Genomic DNA, 14,623 nt, shown 5'->3' with positions numbered 1-14,623 from the left:
CTTTCAACAACAAAGATTTAAAAAATGTTTTTTTAAAAAGTATACATGGGTAGGTAATCAATGGATGGAGGCAAATAATCCTATTGAAACATTTACTATTTATTTTTGATACAACACTTTTAAACAGGCCGATTAGTTTCCTTTATGATTTTACCCTTGTAAGTACACACTATTTTGTTCTTTGTCACTGTTGCACGACATTCCATTTGGTAGTCTGCTTATTTTTAGCCAGACTATCAAAGTATTTTTTCTACTGGACTGTTACAGCACTTGAACTTGGAATCTTGTAATGTGAGGAACTGCACTGGGGAAAAGAAGAAACAGCTAACAAATGGGAAATTATAAATCTCGACCAACCCAAACTTGCACTGGTAAATATTTTATATCTTCAAATGTAATATGGTTCATTAATAGTGGTAGATAATGAATACTTCCCTGGAATATTTGTTAATTTTTATACAGGTAATAAAATGATATAATATACAAAAGTGTTATGAATATATCTGAATTCAAATTAATTTTTTTGAAATAGAGAAAACAAATTTATTACAAAAATGTATTACTTGTTCCTAGGTATAATATTGTAGGGAAAAAATTGTAATACGGCTGAATATAGGGATCTTAGAATTATATCTTAAGTACCTAGTATTTAGAACCAAAAAACTCTTTTCTAGAAACTGGAGAGTGCTGTAATTAAAAAGCAATTAAATCCAATGATATAAGTCAAATATATATTTTATGTAAATGTATTATCTAATATCAAATGGATTCTTAATCACTTCAATATGATTGCCTTTTAAATATAAACATCTGCATTTTAAGCTCACAGTAATTTAAATTAAGTATGTAGAATTAAGAATAAAAGAGTTTTAATTACTTCTATATTATGATCTGTGTTTACATTTTGCAAAACAATGTAAACTATGAGTTTTTCCCCTTTTTTTTCTAGATGAATGGAAAAAAAAGGTCAGCGAATCTTATGTTGTTATAATAGAAAGATTAGAAGATGACCTGCGGATCAAAGAAAAAGAATTTACAGAATTAAGGCACATATTTGGGTAAAGTTATTATTTCTTTGTATAAGTGACTTCATTATTTATCTTGTTTTAAGATATATCTCTATATATTTAAAAACAAAACCCTATCCAGTCATGTTCTCAGTCTTAGAATGTAAAGTTATCCTCTCATGACCATACAAGCAGATTATATTCTTAAAATATGGCTTCTACACTCCCATAGCTGAAGTTTGAAAGGAGAGGAACCTAAGGGCTAGCCTTTGAATACTGTTGCTGATGCAAATAGTCTTCTCTGGAATTAGATCGTTCTTGTAAGCCTTGCCAGCAACAAACAAGATGTCTCTTCCTAATGGTGGCAGAATATTGGCCACATTGTTTTCTTTGCGCGACTAGTCCAATTTTAACAAACCCTCTGGTCTCTTGACATTGAAAGGATATCTCTTAATGGAACTGAGTATTATTCTGCCCCTGAAAAATCATATAACAATGAGTTATATTGGCTTCAGGCTTTCATGTGGGTTTTATTCTAAGATAATAATAGAAAAATAATCTGGCATAGTGCCACAACCTTGGAACACATAAAACGTTCAGAAAAGAGGGTCAGACCCTTATATACACAAGCATCCTTATGGAGAAATTGAATCTGGCCTTGAGAAACTAGATGCATTGGGGCTGGGGAAGGGCGTTAGTTTAAGTTAGCTGCCTGACTGAGACACAGTTCCATGTAGGCCAGTTAGCCATGTTCACTTATAGCTGTGTTAGTCAGATAATGCACTCATGACAAAGAACTCCCTCTATTTTACTTGGAAAACAAGTATAAAGCAATGACAAAATGACATTATTTTTTAAAAGAAATTTCAGATATTGTAAACATACTAAACTCACATAACTGGCAAATAAAATTATCCAGTTATAATGTAGTTTATATGAAATTTGTTAGGGGTTCATAAGGCCTTCATAAGTGTTCAACGTATGGTTTGGGAAATAGCAGATTCTCCTGTTATTTGTTTGGCACAAAAATGATTAACTCAGCATTGACACACGTGATGAGATACCCTGGGTTGAGTTGACTTTTGCAAGTAGTATCCCATGTTCAGTTATGGGGAAACTTTTAAATTTCCTGTAAAGATGTGACTGGTACTTTGGTATAATAGATTTATACATACATATTTATTTTGTTGGAAAAGAGATATGAATATAGAACTTAATCATAAGCCCTCTATCTCCTATTAACTAAGATAAATATACCTAATGAAATGTGATTCAATTGAAGCGATTTCCCCCAATTTGTAAAGTCAAAACCTTATTTATTTATTTTAATTAAGGAAATATACAAATACATCAAGCCTGATTTAAAAAACAAAACAAAAAACATCCTTTTAAGGATTGAGCAATGAGCTTGAGATGTAAATTTTTCTCTCGCATCACATCAACAAGCAGCTATTTTGACAGCTCCCACTATAGCTGCCTTTTCCTACATTTTCACTACATGTGATAAAAGTGACCGCCTTTTTGCTGATTAGTATTGGGGGTGAGAGGCAAGAATCAGTGGCAGGGAGATTATAGTAGAAAATTTATTGTGCCAGCTATATTTAAGGTGCTATTCCAGACACATCAAATATAAGACATTATTTAATCTTAACCATGACCATGCATGGAAGATAATATTTCTGGTGGATAATAAACTAAAGAACAGAGAAGTTGTGTTTGTTCAGATCACGTGCTGGAACTGTGATTTGTAGCAAGTTTGTCTTGACTCCATAGAGAGAGCTTTTCTTGTTTGTATGTGTGGTTTTCTTTTATATTGAATTTCTTTTTTAATTTTTTATTTAATTTTATTTTTCCATCACCTTTTATCCCATCTGTGCCCTCCACTCATCACCCTCCACCACCACCAATTACCACATGTCCATGTCCATTAGTTCGCTCTCATTTTTTTCTTTTTGCTCAATCTCTTCACCCTGCTTAGCATGGCCACCCCGCTCCCCACAACTGTCTGTCTGCTCTCTATCTATGGGTCTATCTCCATTTTGCTTGGTAGTTCAGTTTGTTCATTAAATTCCACATATGAGTGAGATTATATGGTACTTGTCTTTGACTAGCTTATTTCACTAAGCATAATGTTAGAGAGAGCTTTTCTTACTGTAACACCTGCTTCTTATTATAGAACTCAAAATCTGGTTGAGAGGAAACACATCTATATATGTAAAACACTAAGCAATCAGTCGACCCTTTGACCAGTCACTATGACTCAAACTGACCACCAGGGGCAGACGCTCAATGCAGGAGCTGGCCCCTGGTGGTCAATGCGTTCCCACAGCGGGAGCCCCGCTCAGCTGACCGATGGGCGCCAAACACTGGGCTCACCACTGGCGAGTGCAGCTGCGGTGGTAGGAGCCTCTCCTGCCTCTGTGGCAGCACTACCAAGTGGCTGCAGCAGCAGGCACAGTGGGGCTGGGATGAGCGGGAGTGGCACGGGCGCTGGTTCAGGCTCCTCCCCTGCCACCTGCCATTCAGACACTACTACATCCCTTGGGAGATGTCAGACTGCTGGTTTCGGCCTGTGGGGATCGGGCTGAAACTGGCAGTCCGACCTTCCCTGAGGGGGTCCCAGGTTGCCAGAGAGCACAGGCCAGGCTGAGGGACCCCACTGGTGCATGAATCTGTGCACTGTGCCTCTGGTATATAAATAATTCACAGAAGACAGTCTTTGTGCCAAGTAAAAGAAAAAACAATATTGTTTTTAAATATAAAATAAAGATTTGGGGTCTTGATTGATTCATTGATTTTAAAAAGCATTCCAGATAAAAAGCATTCCAGCAAAGTTATATAGGCAAGAATATGTTTTACCATGGAAAGTGAAGAAGAGGCAAGAAAAACTAACATCTTGACCATTTTATGTAAGTTGAGTAAGAAAGCTATGTCAGTCAGGTTAAGGGTCATGCAAACAGTTTTAAATCTAGCTTCTTCTGTTTACAAACTCTGTATCCTTAGATATTTTACTGAATCTCCTGAGCTTTATTTATATTTTAAAATGAGGTTAATAACCTCACAGGCTATCTGCAAAATGATGTCAATTCAATGCTGAGTACAGGGTCTAACACACAATAGGCATTGAATAATTGAAGGTTTTTATTACAACGATTGATTAGATAAATAGGGCAGTTTGAAAGACTGAAGACTATTATCGAATGGGAGTAACAAATAGTTTATTGAAAGTTAGAAGGTGAAAAATTTAGAATAAAATGTTTTTATCTGAAGAGGGTGTTTTCAAAAGTAAAAAATGTAAAATGTTAGAGCACTTCAAGATTATGCAAAATTCCAAATATAAATTTTAAAAATTGTGATTGGGAGCGATTTAACAAGTTTTCAGACACTCTATTAAAAGGCTCATCAAACTGGATGTCAAATTCTCTGAGAATAATGGTAGGGCATTTTGTAGAAAGGAAGACTGGTAGCCTGGTGCTAAAGCCATTAAGGAAGCTACACACACATCCAATTAGCCAGAAGTGATAATAATGAAGCCAAGGAGAGGATTACCAGAGCCTAGAATCATGTTTCTCCAAGGGCTAAGCATCTACTACATAGAGGAGCCGGCAGTGCTTGCTAAAATTTTAGATTCCATGATTCCACTCCATCTCAAATGAATCAGGACCTCTGGGGATGACTTCCAGAAACCTGAATTTTTAACAAGCTTCCCAGGTAATACTTTTGCATGCTAAAAGTTATACTTCTGCTAAAGTTTGAAAACTAGACTTCTAGGAAAATATCCGAGTTACACTGAGAACTCTGCCTGAGGTGATATCAGTGAAGAAATGCAGAACATGAGAACAGAAAGCTGGCAAATAGTATGATCTCCAGAGAGTTACTGGAGCAAACAAACAAAAAAAACAGAAAAAAGGAGTACTCTGCTTTGTCTGATCCCATCAAGGCCAAGAGCATCATCCAGGAAAGAAAGTCAATCATGCCTAGGGCAAATTTCACAGAATTTTCTTTCCTCTAGAATAAAATGATGGATGACAAGGAAAGAACAGAATGGAGTACGGAGAATAGAAATTGTCTCACTCACTGGCTCACATACAAAAATCTTCAGAGTATTTGGGAAGATAAACGATAATATTGTACAAAATCACATTTAGATGAGTAGGACATTTTAGGTGTCAAATACATGTTAAAATATTTCTCTTTCTCATCTTTATTCATGTCTTACACAATGTGAGGGGTACGCCTGTGATGAACAGTTGTGTTATGCTGCCTGACATCAGGCTTTCTCTAAAATAAGATAGCAGAAAAACCATAAAAGATGCTCCCCCCCAACCCACCCCCCGCAAAAAAAAAAAAAGGTTTTTAACACTAGAGTAACAGGTGGAGCATCCCTGAGGTAAACAGGTTCATCTGGGGTTTTACTTGGATTTTGTTTTGTTTTGTTTTCATTTGCCGACACGTTTCTTGATGGCATTGATGGTAGATCTTCATTTCGTTCATTAAGAGACCTTTCTCACCATAGTGCACCAGGGCTTCTTCCTGTCAGCTCAAAGACACAGTCTGTTGGTATAGCTTTCACCCATAATACAGTACAGAACAATGTAGCATTAAACTTTAAAAAGACAGAAAGACCTAAAGCATTATCTTACTTAAGCCAATTTATGGCACCTTTGGAATGAGAGAGCATGATATGAGTAAGAAGAGGAATGGAAATGGCATGCTCCTTCATCTTCCATAATAAAGTTGCATTCACTCATAACTTTTGACATTTGTTGAGCTAATGGTTGGGTGATGGGAAGAGATGAAGAAAAATAGAAGGCAGAAGAAGGAAGACAGAAGTGTAGAGTGGAGGACCATTGTCTGATTATTTCGTCTTGTATGTTCTCTTTGATCTTTGCATTAATCAATATAATGGCACTTAATTCATGGGGTTGTTATCCATTTACAGGTCTAACTACTTGTATATGTGTTCACTAAAGACAGGCTCTTTATCTTGTTTAACTTCATTTATATTTTTTATTTATTTCTGATACCTATTTGTATAGCAATTGAAAGGAAAACAAACTAAAAATTTAGTGTCTACTATATGCTAAGCATGCTACATGGTATTTTAATATGTATTAGCTCATATAATCCTAAATGTATACAGGGATGGGCAAAAGTAGATTAATAATAACAAATTACACAGTAATTAATAAATGAATTATAATATAAGAATAAACTGTTTTGCATATTCAGAACTGTGAACCTACTTTTGCTGACTCCTGCATATGTAAAATGCTTTAAAACAATGTTTTGCTAATTTCACTATAAATCTTTTTGTCTGATTAATCTATATTGTAAAATTTGGATCTCTATCACCATACTCCAGAGAAGTTATAAGTTTCCAATGCCATGGCTTGTTCACATAATCAAAAGAACCCTATTTGTTTATTTTCTCCTTGGTCTCCATTGCCCTAGGAGCTGTGTCTGTAAAGATATGTCTGCTATTTTGCTGCCTTATGGAGTCTTGTAGGATTTTTATGGTTTCTCATCTTATATTTAAGTCTTTTAGGCATTTTGAGTTTGTTTTTCTGTATGGTAAGTTGGTGATCTAGTTTCATTTTTTTGCATGTATCTGACCAAATTTCCCAGCACCATGTATTGAAGAGTCTGTCTTGACTCCATTGTATGCTCTTGCCTCCTTTGTCAAATATTAATTGAGCATAATGGCTTGAGTCAATTTCTGGGTTCTCTGTTCTGTTCTATTGGTCTATATGTCTGTTTTTTGTGACAGCACCAAGCAGTTTTGAGAACCGTAGCTTGGTAATATAGCTTGATATCTGGTATTTTGATCCCTCCAACTTTGTTCTTCTTTCTTAGGATTGCTGTGGCTACTCAGAGTCTTGTTTTATTCCAGATAAATTTTTGGAGAGTTTATTCTAGATCTTTGAAATATGCCATTAGTATTTTAATGGGGATTTTATTGAATCTGTAGATTGCTTTGGGTAGTATGGACATTTTAATGATGTTGATTCTACCAGTCCATGAACATGGTATATTCTTCCATTTGTTTATGTCTTCCTCTATCTCTTTTTTCAATGTCCTGTAGTTTTCCGAGTACAAGTCTTTTACCTCCTTAGTTAAGTTTATTTCTAGGTATTTTAATTTTTTGGGTGCAATAGTAAATGGGATTGTTTTTTTCATTTCTCTTTCTGTTGAGTTCATTATTGGTGTATAAAAAGGCCATAGATTTCTGGGTATTAATTTTGTATCCTGCTACATAGCATCAAAATAAAAAGCTTCTTCACAGCAAAAAAACCCATCAATGAAACAACAAGAAAGTCCACTGCATGGGAGAACATATTTGCCAATGATATTTCTGGTAAGGGTTTAATCTCTAAAATTTACAGAGAACTCATACAACTTATCAAAAGGAAGATAAACAATTCAATCAAAAAATGGGCAAAGAACCTAAATAGATATTTTTTGAAAGAGAACATACAGAAGGCTGAGAGTCATATTAAAACATGCTCAAAGTTACTAATCATCCGAGAGATGCAAATCAAAACAACAATGAGATACCATCTCACACCTGTCAGAATGGCTATCATCAACAAATCAACAAACAGCAAGTGCTGGCGAGGATGCAGAGAAAAAGGAACCCTCATGCACTGCTGGTGGGAATGCAGACTGGTGCAGCCACTATGGAAGACAGTATGAAGTTTCTTCAAAAAGTTAAAAATGGAACTCCCATTTGAACCAGTGATCCCACTTCTAGGACTATATCCCAAGAAACCAGAAACACCAATCAGAAAGGATATATGCACCTCTATGTTCATAGCAGCACAATTCACCATAGCTAAGATTTGGAAACAACCTATGTGCCCATCAGCAGATGAGTGGATTAAAAAACTGTAGTACATCTACACAATGGACTACTACACCGCTATAAAAAAGAAGGAACTTTTACCATTTGCAACAGCATGGATGGAACTGGAGAGCATTATGCTAAGCAAAATACGCCAGTCGTAGAAAGATAAATACCATGTGATCTCACTCATATGTGGGATATTATGATCAACATAAGTTGCTGAACAAGAATAGATTCAGAGGCAAATGGCAGGTGGGGGCATGGGTGGTTAGAGGGCAACCAAAGGACTTGCATGCATGCATATTAGTGTAACCAATGGACACAGACACTGGGGCGTTGGGGGCTTGCCCGGGCTGGGAATGGCTGAGGGGGGAGGTGAATTGGGCAAAAAGGAGACATATGTAAAACTTTAGACAATAATAATAAAAAATGAAAGAAAAAGAACCCTATTTTTTCTCATTTTAATATATTTTGACATTGAGTAGCTATACTTTGGCCAATAATGACAATATCTCACTTTAAATTGATTAGGTTTAATAAATGAACAAAAATAGTCAGAAAATGCTGTTCTAAATTGCAACATTTAGAGAAAATTTAAAAAAACAAAAACAAAAAAAAAAATTAAGGAGGTTTTCTGAGATGTACCTTACTTCTTATTTTCTCCCTGAAAAGTTCTTCTGGGCCCAGCTACAGATCATGATATGTATCCTCCAAATAAGACATCTACTTTTTCAGAACTATAGCCAATTATGAAGTTTAGCTATTATAAAATGAATAAGCATTGCAGATGGAGCTTATCTAAGAAGAGTGAAAGTCCCTATCAAGTTGCTAATAGAATATTGAGGGAAAAATGTCATCTTTTGAAAAGTAAACTAGAGTGAAAGTATTATTTGGCTTGTTTGGTTAATACATTTTGCTAATTTGCCTATCAGCAGATGAGTGGATTATATGCCAAACTAAACAAACAAACAAAAAACAACAGCACCAACAGAAAGAACTCAGACCAAAAAAAGTTAATTAACATTGCCCCAAGACTGCCTACCTTCCTACTTCTTTTCTTCTTTTCCTAGTTAAAATTAGTTCTGGCCTGGGCAGCATTTCTCAGTGGTTTAGCATCGACCTATGAACCAGGAGTTCATAGTTCAATTCCCTGTCTTGGCACTTACCTGGGTTGCAGGCTTGATCCCCAGTAGGGGGTGTGCAGGTGACAGATCAGTGTTTCTCTCTCATCATTGATGTTTCTATCTCTCTCTCTCCCTCTCATTTCCTCTCTGTAGTCAAAAAAATAAGATATTTTTAAAAAATTAGTTATGAATGAAATTTTAAAGGAATATTGTGTAAAAACCTTATGAAGCAGCTTGATCTCAATCTCTTGCTGTCTATCGCTCACTCTCCATCTCTGTCTCTTTCTCTCTGTGTCTCTCTAACTTGCTACCTCCCTCTAACTTTCCCTCTTTTATCTTTCCTCTGTTTTTCTTTCCTAGCCCACACTGCCTCCATGTGTTCTTTCTCTTTTCCTATCCCCCTTCTCAAATGCAAAGCAAAACAATAAAAAAGAGAAAATAATCAATATGAATGCTTCAGTAAAAATAATTATTATAGCAGCGAATATTTACAAAAGCTTTATGAGGTCTAATCCACTTAAACCACACAATCCTCTGAGATAGAAATTATTATTGTCCCAATGTTATCATCCTTAGCTATTTTTGCTCTATCTGCCACCATATCTCAATAATTGTTTATTGTATGTTTGAATGAATAAATGAATGAATATGCTTCATATTGTTAGTTTGCAGATTTGATTTGCGAGATATCAGACAAACACATTTCTGGATATTTCCTAGGGATATATCTTGGGAAAAGATCTTATTGATGATTGTTTTCTATTTCTGTTGTTTTGGGGGGAAAACAGCAGCACCCACAGAGAACTACACAGGAACTTACAACCAGCCATTTGAAACCTAAATTATCAATTTAGAAACTAGATGATCCATAACAAATTCTTACCAACTTCTATCTTCTTGGTCTTTCCTTACATTTCAGACAATGAGTTAATTTTTAAAATATGTCTACCTATCTGAGTATTTTGGACAGTAATGTATTAACTTTTGGCCAACTGTTGAAATGTTATATTTTTAAGTTTCCACTGATGGTCATGTCAGATATTGTGTTGAAAGGATAAGATCATGAGGAAGAAGTTTAATTGGATCACAAAACTGCCTGCTTTCCTGGGTAAAAGGTAAAGACTAAGAAAAGAGTTCATTATGCTACAAGAAAGAAAGTAAGCTTTGGGTACAGAACTACAATTTTTTAATGATTAAGGAGAGAATTAGAAATGTATTCATAATAGTGACTTCATTTTAATTAGGGACTTCATTTATGCCCCAGCAAGCACTGTGAACTCATTAGGATATGTTGAGTTACAGTATGGCATGGTAGGTGATGAAACATGTAAGGGGAAATTAAAAAATAGAGTGTAGGGTATTAGAATACATAAGTGATGCTCAGTTGGCAGTGAAGTTGACATACACAGTTGCTTTAGAAAAAGGCAAAATAAAGTAAAATTAAATATCTCTCCTAGGAATGATTGCTTTAAAATCTTGAACATTTTAATTACATGTATCAAAACAGAAACATTCGGCTAGAAGTTAGTGGGAAATGAGAATTAGGATTCAAATATAGTTCCAAAGTAACTCTTTTTAAAAATTATGATCCAGTTAGTAAAGTTAAGATAAAATTTGTGCTATTAAAATTGCACTTGACTGCCAGATATTGTGAGAGTTTATTCTCTGATGGTTCATTTTGTTGGCATTAATAGAAGTTGCATGAATTCAAGGAGGATAGAATTCAACAGCAGAACAAAGCAACAGGCCACAGCTCAGTTTTGAGCGAGGAGCTCTTTAGAATTGTATTATACTGAATCACTAAAGAATGATCAAGTCTAGTTTAAGATTCAGTGAGGTGCCTGGCAAGGTATTTTAGTTGGTTAGAGTGTACTCACAATATGCCAAGATTTTGGTTTTGAATCCTGGTCAGGGCACATATAAGAACTGAGCAATGAATGCATAAATAAGTCAAACAACAAATTGATGTTTCTCTCTCTCTCCTTTCCTAATCTCTCTCTCACTTCCTCCCCCTCTCTGTAAATCAATCAATCAATCTTTTTTTAAAAGATTCAGTGAGCTAAGGAGCTAAGAAATGATTGTTGAATAAAAACTCAAATATAATTCCTGCATTCAATTTTATTTATGTAAATAGCAGACTTTCACTTGGTGTTATTATTATTATTTAAACAAAGCAGTGGACTTTAGCATCTTATATTTTCAGCTTATTTAGTGTTTACTTTCTTTGCAAAGTTGATAGAAGCAGTAGAAGTCAGAAATAATGCTCAGATCAGTTGCAGGATTTTCTCTAAGTTGTATATTCTCAAGTTAGATGCACTAAAAAAGATCCAGGAATTAATGAGTAGTTTAAATCAAGTAGACTGCTGAAAACAATCTGAAGGGAGTATGAAGAACCAAGGTGGGGCACACAGTTGGTATTCAGTAGGTATTATGCCAGACTGATCCAATGCATTGGCAAAGTTACATAATGGATTGAATAATAACATGATTTTAAGTACAACCTACATTTCCCCATTTGAATTTATTGTTCTTTTAATATCTCCATTGTTGAAAATATGGAGTGTTCCCTAAAATGTATACACACTTTAAGAGCTGGTAACTCACTTTATTTTCACTCCCTTTCAGATTTAACTGATTTGAAATAATTGGTGAAGCCAGACTAAGCTTAAAGCCAAGAAAATCTAACCTAAAGTGTCACTAGACTTTTTTTTTAGTTCTTACTTAGTTCTTACTTAATTTTATTAGGCTATTATAACTTGGTATCTAAACCAGACAAGGACTTTTTGACAAATTGTAAATAAATGAGATTTTTATATGTCATGTTCATAACAGCAGTATTTATAATAGCAAAAAAGTATAGGCAACTCAAATGTTCCTCAATGGAGGAATGGACAAAGAAAATGTGGTATATATATATATATATATATATATATATATATATATATATATACAAACATATATATGCATAATGAAATATTATTCAGCCTTAAAAAGGAAGGCAATTCTGACATATAACAAAATGGATGAACCTATGAACCTTGAGAACACTATGCTAGATGAAATAAGACAGTCACAAAAGGACAAGTAATCTATGACTCTACTTATATAAGGGACCTAGAAAAAAATATTCAAAGTGCCACTAGACTTTTTTATGGGAATACATAAAAACTAAAGTTCACAATACAGAATTGGCAAAAGAAGATGAATTGAGGGCACACAAATATCAAACAAAATGATTCTTGATGTTTGTGATTCCATTGCTTCATATTACCATCAGTGCCTGGACAAGAATGGTCATCAGTTTGAAACAGGCATCGACAAAAAATTTATTCATTTCTGTAGATTCTTTTAAATTTTGAAAATGACTGTATGTTAATAAACACTGGCTTTATAATCATTCAAAATGTGCATAAATTTTTTGGACACTCTGTAGTTTCCCTATTTTATGATGCCACTGGACTTGTGTTACAAAACTGTGATGCTAGCAGATGCTCTGAATCACTGATAAATGCTACTGTCACAACCTGGTGGCCGTTTTTAAAAACAGGGACGAGAAGGTCAGACATTTTCTGAAAATCCGACAGAGTTATTGTGAGCATAAAATACTTGTATCTATAGAATTAATTGTGAAAATCAGAAAATTTTACAGGTTGTCAAATGTGAGAGGTTAATGATCAAACTTGATTTGAAAATTTTGCTAAAATTCATGGAAGAGTCAGATTACAAAAGAAAAGCCATGTATTTACAGGGGACTTGATAATAATAGTAATAACAATAAAATAACTATTTGTGGGTAACATGTACTGCACCAGCTACTGTAGTAAGCACTTAACCACATTTATTCTTCACAACACAATGTCTTCTGTGTTACTTTAGTAATGTTATAACTGAAGAAATTGAGGCTTGAAGAGGTTAAATAGCTTACCCAAACTTGAGAAAGAAAAGAAAAATGACTTAAAAGGCAGAAACAGGGTATTATTTTAATCCTGGTGTAAACATAAGGACCAAGCTTTAAGAATTACCTACACTGCCGAAATGACTTTTTCTACTTTTAAAATATTAAAACACAGCAGATATTGCTATATAATACATATTAGAGACACACATTGAAAAACTAATTTTCTTAAGGATTAATTGCTATATAGGAGCCCCAAGCTTTTTCTTCTTTTAGTATTAAGTTCCATATAGTTAGCTCAAAAGAAAGTGCTTCCTTCCCTGTTTTTCTCTTCGCCTGAAGTTTAAGTAGTTCTTTATTTAACAGGATGTTTCCCTGTCTTCCCTCCACCCCAATACTTTGTTTTCTGTCTTGTGATCTTATTGTGTGTTTCATTTTCTGGATAATGGAAAGACCAAGGAAGAAAAGCCAAAACAAGCTTAGGCTCAGGTGAGAGGAGTAGTGTTAGTGACGTAATTAAGGAAAGCCTGGCCTTGTTTGAACAAAGACTATTGTCCCAGAAGGCCCTGGAGAGCTATAGGTAGCCTTTGGGGGGGGGGGGGGGGCGGGGGGAGAATGTATAGCTAAAATTATTGACCTCCTGAGGTCCTTGGTACTCCCAGGATGGTTTTCAGAAGAAATGATGGGATCATATCCTTGGCCTCCCAGGTCAATTTCAAGGTGCCTCCTGCCTATTTAAATCTCTTGAAGCTTCAGGCTCAATCATTGCCAATCATTGCCTGCTGGTCACAGGTTATTTCCTCTTTTTATTTAAGGACACTGATATCCTACAAACTTTAAGAGAAAAATTCAATCCACCCAGTTTTCAAAGCAGAGTTCAGCTTTTCAGAAAACCTTTACTGTTTGAAATCATGTCCACGAAAAAGACCTTTGTGGATGCATTTCCAAGCATGGGTTGCTGAGAGCCCTTGGTTCAGTATTACCTATTAGTTTAATTTCTCTAAGACATCTCCAATGCAATTGGCTTTGAGAGCTTAAAGGCCGGGCTCAGGAAAAGGTCACACATTTTATAATGTGTACTGCACACATTATTTTGTAAAGGTACTGCACATATAAAATAGCTATATTATTTATAATTAGGCTCATTTTAGGTAGACATTTAAAATAGTGGTATTTTCATCAGAAGTCATTTTTTCCCCCCAATGTTCATTGAGCTGGGGGAAAGTGCAGATAGAAGTGAGTTCAGTTAGCTGTATTTCATGAAACCCTGGGCTCCTTTGTATATTATATTACCAACATTAGTAGAAATGACTCATTGGAGTTCATTTTACTTCTATAAATGGCATTCTAAAGAAAGTCGAGGTATATGTGTCTATATGAGGTATATTTGTCAACAGCATGTCTGTGGACTGTGCTGCTGGGAAGTTGAACGTGGAAATGCAGAAAGTTTGGAGGGTGGAAAGTTCTGGAATATCACCACATCTATGAAAACAACCACCGGGCTTGCTATTGCTTACAAAGCATTTCATTGAGATCCTCCAATGTACCCAGATTTAGAGACTCTCTCTTTTTAGCAGCACCCTGGAGAATAATACCTTTTCTTTTTCTATTTCAAAATTCCAAGAGATTTTGAAGTTCTTAACTGGATGCATTGATGATAATATTCTGAATTTACAGTACCTTTTAAGTGTCAGTACTTTACAAATGACATGGAGGGCTCACTCAGCAAAGACTATGCTATTCACTGAAG

General features: G+C 35.1%; 1 protein-coding gene across 1 annotated transcript in view; it reads left to right on the top strand.

Moving 5' to 3' along the window:
- Positions 1 to 267: 267 nt before the first annotated feature.
- The window catches only part of LOC308517138 (serine/threonine-protein kinase TNNI3K), a 283,922-nt gene continuing 269,566 nt past the window's right edge, over positions 268 to 14,623 (top strand). Inside the window, exons 1-2 of the mRNA XM_081088195.1 lie at positions 268 to 371; positions 950 to 1,058. Of these exons, the coding sequence (XP_080944321.1) occupies positions 332 to 371; positions 950 to 1,058 (149 nt within the window). The 5' untranslated portion in view covers positions 268 to 331. The remainder of the gene's footprint in view (positions 372 to 949; positions 1,059 to 14,623) is intronic.

Source organism: Myotis nattereri (assembly GCF_964212035.1).
Source record: "Myotis nattereri genome assembly, chromosome: 3".
Taxonomy (NCBI): Eukaryota; Metazoa; Chordata; class Mammalia; order Chiroptera; family Vespertilionidae; genus Myotis; species Myotis nattereri.
This window is presented reverse-complemented; position numbering and strand designations above follow the sequence as displayed.